At 48.6% G+C, this 14,713-nt stretch overlaps 1 protein-coding gene across 1 annotated transcript in view; it reads left to right on the forward strand.

Moving 5' to 3' along the window:
* CDH13 (cadherin 13) overlaps nucleotides 1–14,713 on the forward strand; it is a 987,824-nt gene that overhangs the window by 624,153 nt on the left and 348,958 nt on the right. The window contains exon 6 of the mRNA XM_059382150.1: nucleotides 1,247–1,391. Within this exon, the coding sequence (XP_059238133.1) occupies nucleotides 1,247–1,391 (145 nt within the window). The remainder of the gene's footprint in view (nucleotides 1–1,246; nucleotides 1,392–14,713) is intronic.

Consider the following 14,713-nt stretch of genomic DNA (forward strand, 5'->3'; position numbering starts at 1 on the left):
GCCTGCTTCCCTCTCTCTCTCTCTGCCTGCCTCTCCGACTACTTGTGATTTCTCTCTGTCAAATAAATAAATAAAATCTTTAAAAAAAAAAAAAAAAAGAATGTGGTTCAGAGTGGCTAAAGATGTAAACTCTGGAAACTGACTTCATGAGGTCAAATCCAGATTCTACCACTTAACCTCTAATTTGTGTCCATTCTGTTCTCGCAAATGATGCTTGGGGTTACCGAGCGAAGACCAAGTGAGTTTATACAGAGAGCGCCTCGTAAGCCCTGGATAATGTTGATTATTATTCCTCATAGTGGGTGTTTTTTATTAACCTCATTTGACAGGTGAGAAATCTGACCCAGGTGGAGGGCTCAAGGCCACTTAGCTCCTGAAAAGTGGGGCTGGGGTTCCAACCGCCGGGGACCGTTCCCCAAGAGCGGCAGTATCAGGGACGACACAGGGACCAGAACTCACATCCGAGAAGTGCTACTGTTGCTGCCCAGTTAGACCAAGGTGGAATCAGGCACAAGAAAAGAGAGCATAAGGCCGCTGAGATTCACGGGAAATGGCACGACATAATCCCTTGTTTCTAAGATAAACAATAGAGCTGGGGTGTTTTGTCTTGTTTTGTTTTTATATTATTTTTCTAATCCTTGAGATCTGAAGGTAGCTCTGTATTCAAGTGTCCCATAGGATTGTGAAATCCCACCTTGATTACACTGGCCTGGTGGCCAGTAATCCCAGGGTCGCACTCAGGACCCCGCAAATGTCTTCCTTGCCTCGGGAGGGTTCTCTATAAATACTTACTGACCCAGATTTCTCCTAAACATCACCATAAACACTTCCAGTTATTTCTTAATGCACTCTGTTCATAACTGCTTAGTCAATTATTTTTATTAGCATAACATTCCTTTTAAGCATAATGATGTTAGAAAAAAACAGAAACAATGTAAGCACATTTTCTCCGCTCTGGCTGATTGCGAGTGTTTTCTCTCTTTTTCTTTTCTGGACTTCCTTTGCAGATTTGATGAATTAATTGTGAATTTCCCAAGGGGGACCTAACATGAACTGAAATTTGTCGTTTATCCTGTAATGTTTAGTTTATATTCTGGTTCCAGTGACTATCCACTGAGACCAAAGTTTGAATATTGCCAAGGGCTCATAAAATTGCTGATATAACCTACTTTCTCCAGAGAACCTGACTTCCATTTTCATAATGAATTAATGCCTTCTTTCTCCCCCAACTTCTTTGCTCCCACAGCTATTTGTGGAGACCACCGATGTCAACGGCAAAACCCTCGAGGGGCCAGTTCCTCTGGAAGTCATCGTGATTGACCAGAATGACAACAGACCGATCTTTCGGGAAGGCCCCTACATTGGCCATGTCATGGAAGGATCCCCGACAGGTATGTGAAATCGGCTTACATTAGCATAATGGCTTGGGGAGTGGCATCCTGTGATCTTTGGGGGTTCCAGAAACTGTTTTGCTGCCGCTCCAACTTCTTGGTATGCCTCAACACAGACCTGTTCCCTCCCTGGGTAGAAGCCAGATCTGCAGATCTGCAACTCAGAACAGGACGAGGGTGTTGGAGGCTGTGGAAGGCAGGCTCTCGCCTCATCTCTGAAAGCCACCTTTCAGGGACGGCCAACATCGAAGTCTCTAGTGCGCGGCTGGTGGTGGACATTGTATAAATACGGAGCTCACCCTTGTGAGGGCCCAGGGTTGAGCTTTGTGGTATGACGGGGCTCTGAAGAAAGTTAAGGTCCTCACCCCAAGCTTCTCGCTTCTTCCTTTCCTCGTTGTCTTTTAATAAGAACCATTTTGGGAAGAAAAAAAGAAAAACAGAGAGGACTTATTTTTCCCCTTTGCTTTATCCCTTTCATTCCCTTCCCTTTCTCCATGTACCAGGTACGTGGAGAAAACTTTGGTCCTCGGTCAAAGGGCCAAAGGCAAGACATTTTATTTCTCTCTGGAAACACAGGCCCTACTGTGATGTTACTACAGAGCTCCTCTTATCTTTTTTCCACACTTCACCTTTCCATCAGGGAAGGTTGTAGAATTTAGAGCTCCCTTTTTTGGCGCCAGAGATATCAGTAAGAGCGTTCTGTGACCGGCAGCTGAAGTCACGGCTGAGTGTGGTGTTTGGCCAAAAACAGAGCAAAGTCCAAAAGTCCCTATTAGGAGCCTGGGCTTTGATTTTAAGCTTTGAAATCCATCTGGGTGAGGGAGCGTCCTAGGGAGAGCCTCACTGTCGCCAGGTCTAGATTGTGCCCAAACAAATGAGCCATTTAGCCGGTCGGACAGGAGATGGAAACCTGGAGCCCTGCTTTGACTGGTTCTGCTTTCCCCCTTCGCTGAATGGATGGGACATATCAATCACATGTAGATCTATGAGGCGCTGCAAGCGTTGTCATGGTAACCTGCCTAGACCACCCCATGAGTCATTGTTTGCAAGGTGCCGACACCTCCCTCCAGCTTCAAGGAGCTCTGTCCCCCTGTACTTCCTCAGCTCCCCAGGGGCCAGGGGCCAGCTCTTCCTTCCCGGCTGTGAAGACATTCTGTAAAAAGGGGTGGGGATTGCCTGTGGGTGCTGGGGAGCGTTTGGCGGGGAACCCAGCAGGTAGAAGAGTAGCAAGCAGCCTGGAAAATGGGGAGCAGCAGGTAAAAGTGGGTCCGATCACTTTCGGCCGGACCTTTCCTGTGGCACCTGTCCCTCACCTCCCCGGAGACTGCTTTGGATAGAAGGAGGGCTTCCGGGGAGAGAGACCCTGGAACTGGGGCTTGAGGTTCACGGGTATGTTCTTAAGCAAGCCGACGTGTGGGGCGAGTCAGGGGAACTGATGGGGAAAGCTATTCAGGAGGCTGGAGTTCGAGCGGAGCGGGAGAATGATTCCCAGTTTCCATCTGTGGTGGGTCCCGTCTGCACGTAACCGGAACTCGAGCCAGGCCAGGAAAGTGTTCTAAATGTAAATGACGATGCTGACGTCGGAGGCGGCTGGGAGCATGTGCGTGTCTTTGTATATTATGTGTGTATGTGATTAGACGATGTCCAATTTTCCTCCCGCTGCGCCCTTCCTTAAAGTTTCAGAAAGAATTTCAGATTTTATTGCTTTATATACATGTCACATTTTCAAAGAAAAATGGAATCCTTTATGTCCACTGAATTTCTTAAAACACAAAGTAATTCGGTTAGGGCGGCCGGATCTCCAGCAAAACATAAACCACTTCCAAGTTCTATTTATGATTAGTATTATGCTATAAAAATATATAAAAATGCGATACCTATGTGGCTTTCAGCCAGGCAGAATTTGGCCTGAATCATTGTTTTCTTCTTCGGCCCCCTCTGGGTTTGGCTTTAAAGCAGGAACTGAGATAGAGTCAGTCCGATCTGGGGTCAAGAGTGCGGAAATGCTGTGGGAAACTTTTAGAGGAAACGCCACTTAGATCGCTCGGTGCCTCCTAAGGGATCCCAGGCAGGACGACCCCAAAGCCTCGGTGAGGGCGGTGGGCGGTGGGAATCTGGGGCAGGGGCTGGGATCCCTTTCCAATCCCCGTTCCCCAACCTAAACTGCTACAAGTTAGAACAAGGAACCCTGACCGGCTGTAGAAATAATGGCGTCTCTGGTATCAATCATCGGTGGCTCCTTTGTGGTTGGTAGAATCTTCGTAGCGGGTCCATTTTACAGATAGGAATGCTGACCCTGGAAAGTGTTCTGTGACTTCGCCACTCACGTAAACAGTAGATGGGGACCAGTGTTCCAGGCTCATTTCTGTATCCTCCACCTGCAAATCATGTGCCCGTTCAAGTGTCACGCAAACCTCCTGGTGAAGACAGCCATCAAACCGCGACAGTACGGGGTTGAGTGCTTATTATGTGCTGAGACCTCTGCGACCAAAGTCCTTGCCTCCACCACACCGTTCCCTCCCCGGAGCGGTGGATATGCTCTCCTTCGCATACACAGGAGAAGCGTGAACCTCAAAGAGATCCAGATGCTTAGCCAAAATCCCACAGCTGGTGGCTGAGTTAAAATCCAGGTCCCTGGCTCGAGGCCTGGGCTGTCTCCTGTGGACGTGTTGGTGCTGGCCACCTTCCCTCCTGTTCTTGACCGTGGACTCTTTGCGGTCCCCGCTGGAGGGCAAGTACTCGCTCTGTCAGAGAAACCGAGTAAAACACTCCTCTGACCAAACAGTCAGCTCCTCGAGTCCCTCCATATAACTGCTGCTCCGTCTCTGGGGTTGAACAGGGTCACACGTGGGCCTGGTTCTCACTCATAGTGCTTTCTTCTGAGTTCAAGTCATCAGTGCCAGCTTCGTGGGGTGTGACCTGCGCAGCTTCACAGGGGCCTATGCTTGGCATCAGGCTCTGCCGTCACCATCTTAAAATTCTTAAGTATCAAACAAGGAGCCCTGCATTTTCCTTTGGCGGTGAGCCCTTCCCCCACCCCCCCAGTTATGGAGCTGGTCCTGAGCTCGGCACTGTGGCCCAGGCTTGGTTTGATGCTCCACTCAGCTCCTTAACCAGGTGAGACCTTGGGCAGCCAATTGAACCTTCTAGAAGCCTCAGTCACTTTGTCTGTAGGTGGGGTGGGTGAATGATAGTCCCCGCCTCGGAGGACTGTATGCACACCTTAATTGAGACGCTGCTTCCCTCAGCATGAACCAAGGTTCAAGAGATGCTTGTGCATCCTTAATGCCTCCTGTAATTCTTATGATTCCTGCAACATACCATGTCAGGGAGCTGAGGCAAACAGGCAGTTTGTGCGCAGGGACATTCATCTCCCAACAACCGAGCATCATTTTCATGTTCCGGTGGACCTGGATGTGCCATCAGCACCAATCCATCATGGAGGAAGGCCACCCGTATTTATCTGGCCTGCAGGCAGGAGACCGTTTCCAGCTGCTCGGCACTGAACTCCAGGGGATTGTTTTGGGGAATCAGTAACTGGATGAGGGAAGATCAACAGAAAATAATGGTCTTTGAACTTCACAAATGATGAGCTATTCCTTTCGTGGAGTCCCAAGGCATTGATTTATGGGACCCTAGTCCTGGCCCTGGCTGCTCTGGGTTGGTGGGGGAAGGGCAGCCAGAGCTCTGCGGGAGCCTGGGGTTTTCTGAATGCCCAAGGCAGCCCGGGACTTCATGAGTGGGGACAGAGGGCTGGGACCCTTGGAGTTCCTGGAGGACACACATGGCAGGACCCACCGTGCCTACTGGCACCAGCCCCCCAGTGTCTTTCCACCAGTGGTCTTCTGGGCACCGTGGAGAAGGGCCAACCACGAGCCCCTGGAATGAGGCCTGAGGGCATGTGTCTTACCTGGGAGGCGTGGGATGCAGGCTGAGGCGGGCTCCAGGTAAGGGAAGCCAGATACCAGGGTGGGCAATTGTGAGCTTGATCTCTTGGCGGGGGGCTTGGGGGTTCCCTAGGAAATAACATGAACACGCACACATCAGAGTTAGCCCAGCCCAGGGGAGCTGGAATATGCATCCCTACGCACCCCTTAGATACTGGCCACAAACTATCCCCAGAGGAACTTCAATCCCCAGGCACCCTTGGCCATTGCAGGCTACCAGCAGGGGGCAGCCTTCCGACAGGCTGCAGGAGCTGTGGGGTGGGGGGGAGCATCCGCAGGCTCTGCCCCCCCATGCTTTCCGCTGGACTAGCCCGAATGTGAGCAGGGGCAGCTTGGAGGAAGGCACCCACCACCTGGACGGACGGAGTGGAAATACCTTAGTCCCTAAAAGGCATGACCAAAAAGGACCAATGTTACATTGACTTTTCTCATTATTTTAATTTTTTTTAATTTTTTTAGAGATTGTATTTATGTATAAAAACGAGGGAGCGCAGGGGAAAAGCAGGGGGAGAAGGATAAGCAGACTCCACATCCACACTGAGCACAGAGCCTGACGCCAGGCTCGATCTCACGACCCTGAGATCACCACCTGAGCCGAAGCCAAGAGTCAGACGCTTAACCGGCTGAGCCCCCCAGGAGCCCAGAACTTTCTCTTTAAATAGGGGTCAGGACCCAGAGGTGCGCGTTGTGACTCCTAAGAGGGATGACACGTCACGAGCAGGTGGAGAGGAGCAGAGATGAGCCGCTAAACCCTCTTCTGACATCTGAGGGCACAGCCGCCCCTGCCCTCTCCGGCTTCCTGTCTTGCTCCCTCTGTTGTTTCCGTCCGGGGCCACTTCTGAGCACCTACATGGCACCAGCGCTATTTTGAGCTCTGAGGGTGCTGCTGGGGGCCTGTTCCAGGCTGCTCATCCCCTCCCGGATTACAGAGCCAAGCAGGGAGAACTGAAGTGTGGGCCGCACCGTGATCCCGCCGGGGGTCATGGGACGCCTGTCCCAGAGGGGTGCGCCCCAGCCTCCCTGAAGACCTGCTGCCAGAAGAGGAGGCCTTTGTCTTTTGTTTTTCCTCTGGGATCCCCCCTGTGTTTCTGCTATATGAGACTCAGTACTTTCATTTTAAAAAAAAAAAAAATCCTACCATGGCAGACATGAGGGAAAATGTCCGATCCGTTGGCCTTTGGGACAAGAGCCTGTCCTGAGAGCTTAGCATGGCCTGGTCCTCTCTGGTTTCCAAAATAGCTCAGGCTACCTCACGATGGTTTCATATGTGACAGTCACTATCTGAGCCTTGGCTCTGTCCTCAGGCTGTTGGTGTGACCTAGCCGTAAAGCCCCTCCTGGCCCCCTGTTCACTTGTCCTGGTAACTGCAGTGTGGCTTCTCTGTCCGCCGAACTGTCCAGTTCTCTCTCGTGGCTACTTTTGGACGTCCACGGGGCGCGTTCCTTCTTTCTCAAACATCCCAGTCAGTCCTCTGGGTTCTGGAATACTGGGCACATGACTACTGGGATTTTTTGCTTGTTTTCTTAAGAAGATGCATTTCTTCTAAACATTAAGCAATTCTGCTTTTCTTCGCCTTTTTTAAGGAAAAAAAAAATCCGATCACCCTCAAATCTCACCATCCAGAGAAAACCACAGACGCCATCTTGGCGGGAGGACTTCCAGGGCTCTGTCTGGGCATGTCCACGCTGAGGGACACGCTATACAATTTGATAGAAACGGAGCCGTATGTTCCTTGCTGTAACTCGCCGTCTTTACTCTGCAGGGCCACATGGACTTTTTTGTAAATCAATAAATGTCAAGCCACATCATTGTTTTAAACAGCTCGTGTTTGGATCTGCCATCGTCTAGTTAGCCATTCCGTATTGATTTAAGTTTTTTCACTTTTCCGTACTTACAATCAACTCTACGGGAGAGAACACATCTCTTCCTATGTGCGTGACAGTCTCTAGGACAAATCCATCCATGTGAGATGGACGGAAAGAGGATGTGCTTATTACATTTTCATGTGTGTCGATGTGCTGCTTCTGACCAAAGGATCGTATCTGCATCTTGGCCAAGCTCATGCTTGAGGATAAACCGTAGCCTTTGTCTTCACATTTGAACATGCTGCTGAACTTTCTGTTAATTTGTTTTTCTGGATTTTACCCAAAGTCTCTACGCCTTCATGGTTGTTGCACATACTCTATCAGTCGTGAACTGCCTTGCTCTGGAACCTCCCTGGATTCTGTGGTCAAGAAGAGGACTGTAGTGGTGGGTCCTGCTCCTCTGCTGGGGCTGTCATCGGAGTCTTAGCTGAGGGAAGGGGCTGAGAGTCGGGTGTCATTGCTGTGCTGTGGTGCCATCCAGGTTGCGTTAGGCTGCCCTGGACTTACGGTACAGATCCCTCCAGCGCAGCTGACTGTAAAACAAAATTTGAGTTCCACAATCCAGTCAGAGATGTCTGATAAATTCCAGAAGGAAGGTATATCAAAAGTGTTGAGTTATCTGAACCTTGCTAGCTATTCAAGAAACGGAATCTCTCCCAAGTTGCTCGTAACCCTGTCGGTACCCCAAGTGGTGTCTTACGAGGGCTCCAGACCAAACCAATCAATGACCTTGTCATAGCCTCTAATGTTCCCTCCTTTCTACCCCAGTCCCTCTCTGATGGACACCACTGCACGTTTTAGGCCGATTGACACAGGCCCACTGGCGGCTTTGAAATACTCTAAGACTTTGTGAGACATGCGAGAAAGCCTGGACCCCTTTTTCTGTTAAAAAGATCCCCAGCCACTAAGACTGTATCTCATCTTCCGTGTGGACAACTTTGAAAACCAGTCTTCTCATGTTTATCCCTAGCCCTCTCTCTAGCTACATTCCTATAGAAGGAATTTCAGGTTCCATGGGGGTTGGGGACCAGTTCAAGAAGCAGACGACACGTTGTTTCTTGAATCCTGCTTCTCTCCAAGGGGAAGTCTTTGTTTCTGGTCAGCCTTGTGTGTCTGTCTCCCCACTGCCAGTCCTCCAACCTCCTATTCCTTTATGTCAGATCTTTGCATTCTGGGCACTGAGGATAACCTGGGGAACTGAAGATCCATAACTCTCACGGTCACGGAGGTTACTCCCTCCTAAAAAGAAGCACTTGGCAGCCATGCCCCACTAATTTGTTGCATAGACTTCAGAGTTGAGCTGGGAGTCATCTGTCTACCCCCCTACGCTGGGGAAAAGAAGGATTTATGACATCAAATAGTGAACAATAAAATAAAAAAATTAGCTTAATTAAAATGAAATCATGGTTTGACATGGAGGGAGAGAAAAGAAGCATCAGTAGCTTCAGAAACCTGGTGATCATTCCATAACCTTTTGAAAGAATAAATCTGACGGGAGTTCTTAGCCAAAATGGAAATCAGATGACAGTTGAGCAACTGCACAATAAAAATGAGAAAGTCCTTGAGTTGTTACAGCGCAGAGCATGGCAGACACCAAAGCCTTGGAATCCATCCCTCATACGGAAAGATCTGCTCTGAGTAGCCTTGGAACTTTTCATGCAGCAGCCGAGTAAAGCCCAGTAGCACATCCACAAGGGCATTAAAGAGTTATAATTTCAGAGAAACTCTTCAACTCAATTCTTGCTGACCATTTCGTTCAGCTAAACCATTCAACAAATATTTCTTGGGCGGCTTCTCTGAATCCGAGAATGTTCTAGGTGCTAGCGATGGGGCACTGGCCAAGAATACTTGGGACTCGACTCTTTTTTTCTTTTTTTAAATTTTTTTATTTATTGGACAGACAGAGATCACAAGTAGGCAGAGAGGCAGGCAGAGAGCGAGGGGAAGCAGGCTCCCCGCTGAGCAGAGAGCCCGATGTGGGGGCTCTATCTCAGGACCCTGGGATCATGACCTGAGCCGAAGGCAGAGGCTTTAACCCACTGAGCCACCCAGGTGCCCCCAGGACTCAACTCTTAAGACATCTGCATTTTCCTGGAAACAGAACAATAATTACCAATGAAGCAAAAGATAATTTAATTAATTTGGATAAAATAAGGCAAGGTGATGTGACATAAGGAAGAAGAGGTCAAGAAAGACCCCTCTAAGGTCTTTCTACGACGTTCAGGCTGAGACCACTGAGAATAAAAGCCTACGATTGTAAAGCCATCGAGCCAGTACATTCCAGGCAGAGGGATCAGAAAGTGCAAAGGTCTGACTGAGACAGGCAGGACAGACAGAGGGACAGAGAAGAGGCCAGCCTGGGGGAAGAAGTTGGGCACGAAGAGTGGCAGAGGAATTCAAGGAGATAGGGAAACATAGGATCAGAACAGAAGTCTCCAACCGTGGGCAATGGGCCAAAGCTGTTGCACCTTCTGTTTTCTTTCTTTTTTTTTTTTTTAAGAAAATTAATAAAGTTTTATTGAAACACAGCCATGTCCATTCATTTAAGCCTTGGCTGTGGCTCTTTTCAAGAGCTGCCGTTAGACCTGAATAGTTGGAACACAGATTATATGTCCCACAGAACCAAATATATACATAACCTAAATACGGATACATTTTTTAAAAAAAAACGAAATATATATTTAAAATATTTTTAAATCTTTTAAAAATATATTTTTTTTCCTTTGCTCTTTATAGAAGAGTTTTGCAGAACCCTGGATTAGAATTCCATAAGTTTTGATTATATTTTAAATTTAGTAGGAAGCCCTTTGGGTGGTTTAAAGAGGACAGTGGTAAAATCTGATCTTACTGTTCAAAGAGGATGTGAGCTCTTCCATGTTGGAGTGGGGGAAGGGGCAGGCAAAAGGGCTACTCCAGTAACCCAGACTTGATGACACGGTGGCCTGGACGGGATGGGAACAGTGATGGTGGTGAGAAGACACCATAGGAGATTTTGTGCTGAACCCGTAAAGGATGAGAGAGTACCGAATGTTGACTCTCCTTCTGGTCCTGGATTACTACAGCCGGTGCCATCCATAGGGAATTAGGGTAATGCTGTAAACCTTAATAGGTTTATAAATTTTCCCCAAGTACGAACTAGATTTTACCTTCCGTTTTCTTTGTTTGGCCTAAGCTGGAGACCAGGGGGACCACATCATCTTCTCTTCACTCTCAATTTTCCGCATCTCGTGGAAATCTAGACACACGGTAGCCACTCAGTGTGTTTCATGCAGGAACAAACAGGCCCAAATGGTAGAACGTATGAATCACCCAAACCTTCCCTTTTTATTTGATTTTTAAATAAATGTCGTCTGTACTGGCCATTCATTCATTACTTTGGCAATACCTCTGGAGTGCCTCTCAGATACGAGAACATGTTGCTGCTCAGGAAGGATGACATCGGGTCAGGGTGTCGCATAAAACAGACACAGGCCACCCTGACTTCCTAGAGTCGGACTGGAGGGAAGCACAAGAGAAATTCAGCCTGCTGTGCAGGGGAAAGGCAGGGCCCTGGGAGCATCTCACTAGGAGCGAGGGGGGACAGCGGTACCCGCCCCGGGGAAGGAAACAGTGCTAGTAACCAGTATAATTTTTCTAGTACTGGATAGTAGTCTAGGTTTTATATCTGCCTCTCGATGAAATCCTTACAATTCTCTGCGACTGAGGAAACAGAAGCTCGGGGAGCTTCGGTGACTTCCCCAAAGTCACACAGCCAATGGGTGATGACAGCCGGGATTCACATTCAGGCGAACGCCTGCGTCCATTCATTTCCTTTCCATTCGTCACGCCCACTGTCCTTGAACCCCGTCAACCAGGAAAATGTGAAGACCCACTCAGATCTGCCGCCCTGAGTCTGGAGAACATTCTCTTGTACGCATATGTGAGCATGGGTGTGTATATATGTGTGTGTGTGTTCTCGCGTGTGTAGGGCGTGTGTGTGTGTGTAGGAGAGGAGAGAGGGGAAGGCATCTTCCTGTAGCTCAGCTGGTCAGGGAACTCAGTGCAGCCCCCGTGACTGGCGGTGGCCTTCTCAAACAGAGCCGGATCCTCCCCCTAGCGGTAGCTTGGGAGAGGCTCAAGGAAGACTCTTCTAGAAGATTCATAAGGCATGACAGACCATCAATCAAGACAGTCTACAAATGTCAGTTAGAAAAGATTTATAATCGGCAGAGAGCTTGATAAAGCAGCTTTTACTGCAGCCCTGTTGTGCTAAGAATACCATCCGTGCGAGGGCCGGAGTGCAGAGTGCTGTCTCCATCTATCTATACAAATACTTTTGAACCCCTTCTCCTTAATATATGTACAGGATTCTAAAAGATGTCCTGAGTAATTTATGTATAGAACCACCTCCCTTCATAAGTAAATGGAAGAGATTCAATATTCTGAGCTCACTGGGAACAGGGCATATAAAATCCCTTTCAAGTATATGTTTTATAAAATATAGGTCATGAATTGAGTTTTCCAGTATCAAAGAAAAAATTTTAATAGACTTACAGCTTTCTTGCTGTAATTATGGCTGCATTTTTTTTTTTTCAGGCCAAGCATAGTACCCAAAGCTATTTTATTATTCAGAAGATTGGCTCTTTTCAAAGATTTCTCAAAAGTTTGGTTTGGGGGGTTTTCAGTGTTTTCTTCCCACTCTGGTTTTCTATGTGTGTTCGGGGTGCCACAGTTTTTATCCACTGTGTTTGTGATTAGAAGGGGCTGCTACGGGGCGCCTGGGTGGCTCAGTGGGTTAAAACCTCTGCCTTCGGCTCAGGTCATGGTTGCAGGGTCCTGGGATCGAGCCCCGTATCAGGCTCTCTGCTCAGTGGGGAGCCTGCTTCCCCCTCTTTCTCTGCCTGCCTCTCTGCCTGCTTGTGATCTCTCTCTCTGTCAAATACATAAATAAAATCTTTTAAAAAGGGCGGGTGGGGGGCGCTGCTAATCTGGAGACTTTCCTGGTGGGGAGGATAGTGGGGGGGCTCGTGTTTCTGTGATCGGCTTCTACACCTTTAAGAAAGGTCTCTTTTCAGAATGACGGAGGGCCATCAAAACCAGGCTCACTGAGGCTCTGGCCATCCATCCCTCTGCTTTGGTTCTTGCTTCAGCCACCTGACCCCCTCCCTTCTGCTGAGAAGGTTCTGTGCTCCTTGGCTCACACCAAAGTCCTAAGCCAGGGCTAGAGGTGAGGGCTTGAACGGTAACTTACATATAGGAAATTGAGTTAGCCCGGTCCTTTTTGTGCGTGACACATCACCCAAGACCGGGTGCTTAGATTTCCATTAGTTTAGGAAAGTGCCGTGTGCCAAGTTTTAACTGGAAATGTTGACCCATGCACTTGAAACAGACCTGTGCTATTGCTGTCAAAGAAACACATCATGTGGGTTCAGACACCATGGAGTGGCCCGGCTGCAGATGATTTGCCCTCCCCCACTCCCTATGCTTTTTCGGTGGCCACACTGGGGGAGGGGGGTTGCACCTGTCATCTAGTGGGTATTTGGTAGTGGCCAGGGACACTGCAGAACATCTTAGAACACACAGGACAGTCTCCAGAATGAAGAATTATTTGGCTCAAGATGGCCATAGTGCCAAGGTCAAGAAAACCTGCCCTAGAAGGAGAAAATGAAGTTTTGGTTACAAAGTCCAGATCTGGAAGCCGGACGATTGTGGGCCTCGGTTAGTGCCTCTTTGTGGTGGGTCCCAGGATGGGCGATGGCCAGAACCTGCTCCTCTCAGGAAGGTCCCATAGCATGTAGCAGCAGGTGACAGTGAGCACGGCTTGGGGGGAGAGGGGTACCTCATGTCAAGGCTTCCCATGCGTTTTCCCATGGACCCATGTCGTGTGATTCTACGAAGCAAATGCGTGAGCATCTCATGTTGCCAGTGAGGACACCAAAGCCTAGAGAGGTTAGGGAGTAGTTTGTGCAGCACAGCGGACACCTCTCCCTCAGTAGCCATCCTGCCCTCTGAGAGGAGCAGACCTCATTGTACCAGCAGCCGTGGGTCCCTGGGAAAACTCTACCGCCCAGGCTCGCTTACAGCTCCGTGTGGCCATGTGTGGAAGTACCGACCAGTGAGCGAGCTAGAAACATGGCATTTTGCAATGCTCCCAGGGACAGCTGGGAGCCGCAGGGTCTGGGAAGAATGCCCTTTTGTCTTGGCTAGAATGAGGTGGTGAGGGCTAGCTCTCAGGCAGCCCCTGTGCTTTGTAAGGTGTCTTCGAGGATGAAAACCATGACGGAAGACAGAGACTGATTCCGTTGCCTGTGGAATGTTATACTAGCCCTCTCCAGAATTATTTCGCATGAGACAGCAGCAATGAACTTCTGTCCCATTTAGCTCACTTCCATGTGGGTTTCTCTGTATTCGTCACCAAATCTAGTAACAGCTGACATATCCAGTGTCACTCACCCAGTAAGAATTACAGCCCAGACAATCTGACTCCAAGGCACGCTTTTTAACTGCTGCGCTATGCTGCCCAAGACATTCGAACCCACTTACTCCTCTCGTCGTATTTCATGCCATCGGTTTGTGTATGGTAATTAGAAAATGGAGTCTTTATTGGAACAAAAATAGTCTTTGTCTCCTCTATTATCTTAGAGTTCTTTCTAGAAAGCGTTCTAAGGCCTCTGTCATTAGGAATCCCTTATTAGATCAAAAACCTACTCAGTGCCCCATGATGGAAACTTCCTCAGCCTAGTGGTATTGGTTGTCATTTATCCTAGTAATTTCAGATCATAGTCCAGCCCTGATTGTCTGAAAATACTCCAGTAACACCAGTCATCCTGTGGCTGCCGGTTACATTCACACACTGGCCTCATGGCCATGTCCCAAGGTCTAGGGAGGGCGGGGAGGGATACAAGGAATGTTAAGAGGGCTCTAGGAGATTTTTCAGAGAATATTAATATTTTTGCTTGTCAGTGAGTCAACTGGAAATACATCCTGAGGATACACTTGTCAGTTCATCTGGGAGATCAATATGTTCTCACAAGAATGCAGCCCAGGGCTTGAAACCGAGACCACTGGCTCCTGTGACCCAAAGATCTAGTTTTCTGTTAGATTTCTGCTGCTAACAGAGAGTGCTTGAACATGACGTTTTACCTCTTGGAGCTTTGGGTCGGTAACTCCTCTGCAAAATGGGGATAAGGGTGGTGCCCCCCACCAGGGGTAGCTGTTCAATGAGAAAATAGCTATCAAGCCTAGAGCACCCTCCTAACAAAATGAATACTACATGTGCCATAAACATTAGCCATTACCACCCACTTGTTTGCCCAATGGTAGGGCATGGTGCCATTACCTTGCGCCTCACGGGGGAGGGAAGAACTCTGCCAACCAGTGAAGCCAAGTTCCAATCCTGGCTCTTTCTCTTATCAGCTGTGTGAATTTCAGTGTCTAGCTCCTTATTTTGCATTGGTGATAATCCAAGATGGCAGCCTCCTGCATGAGTTAGAATTAGGCAAATTTGAAATGATGCAGCATGGAAATAGTT

Source organism: Mustela nigripes, chromosome 17 (assembly GCF_022355385.1).
Source record: "Mustela nigripes isolate SB6536 chromosome 17, MUSNIG.SB6536, whole genome shotgun sequence".
Lineage (NCBI taxonomy): Eukaryota > Metazoa > Chordata > Mammalia > Carnivora > Mustelidae > Mustela > Mustela nigripes.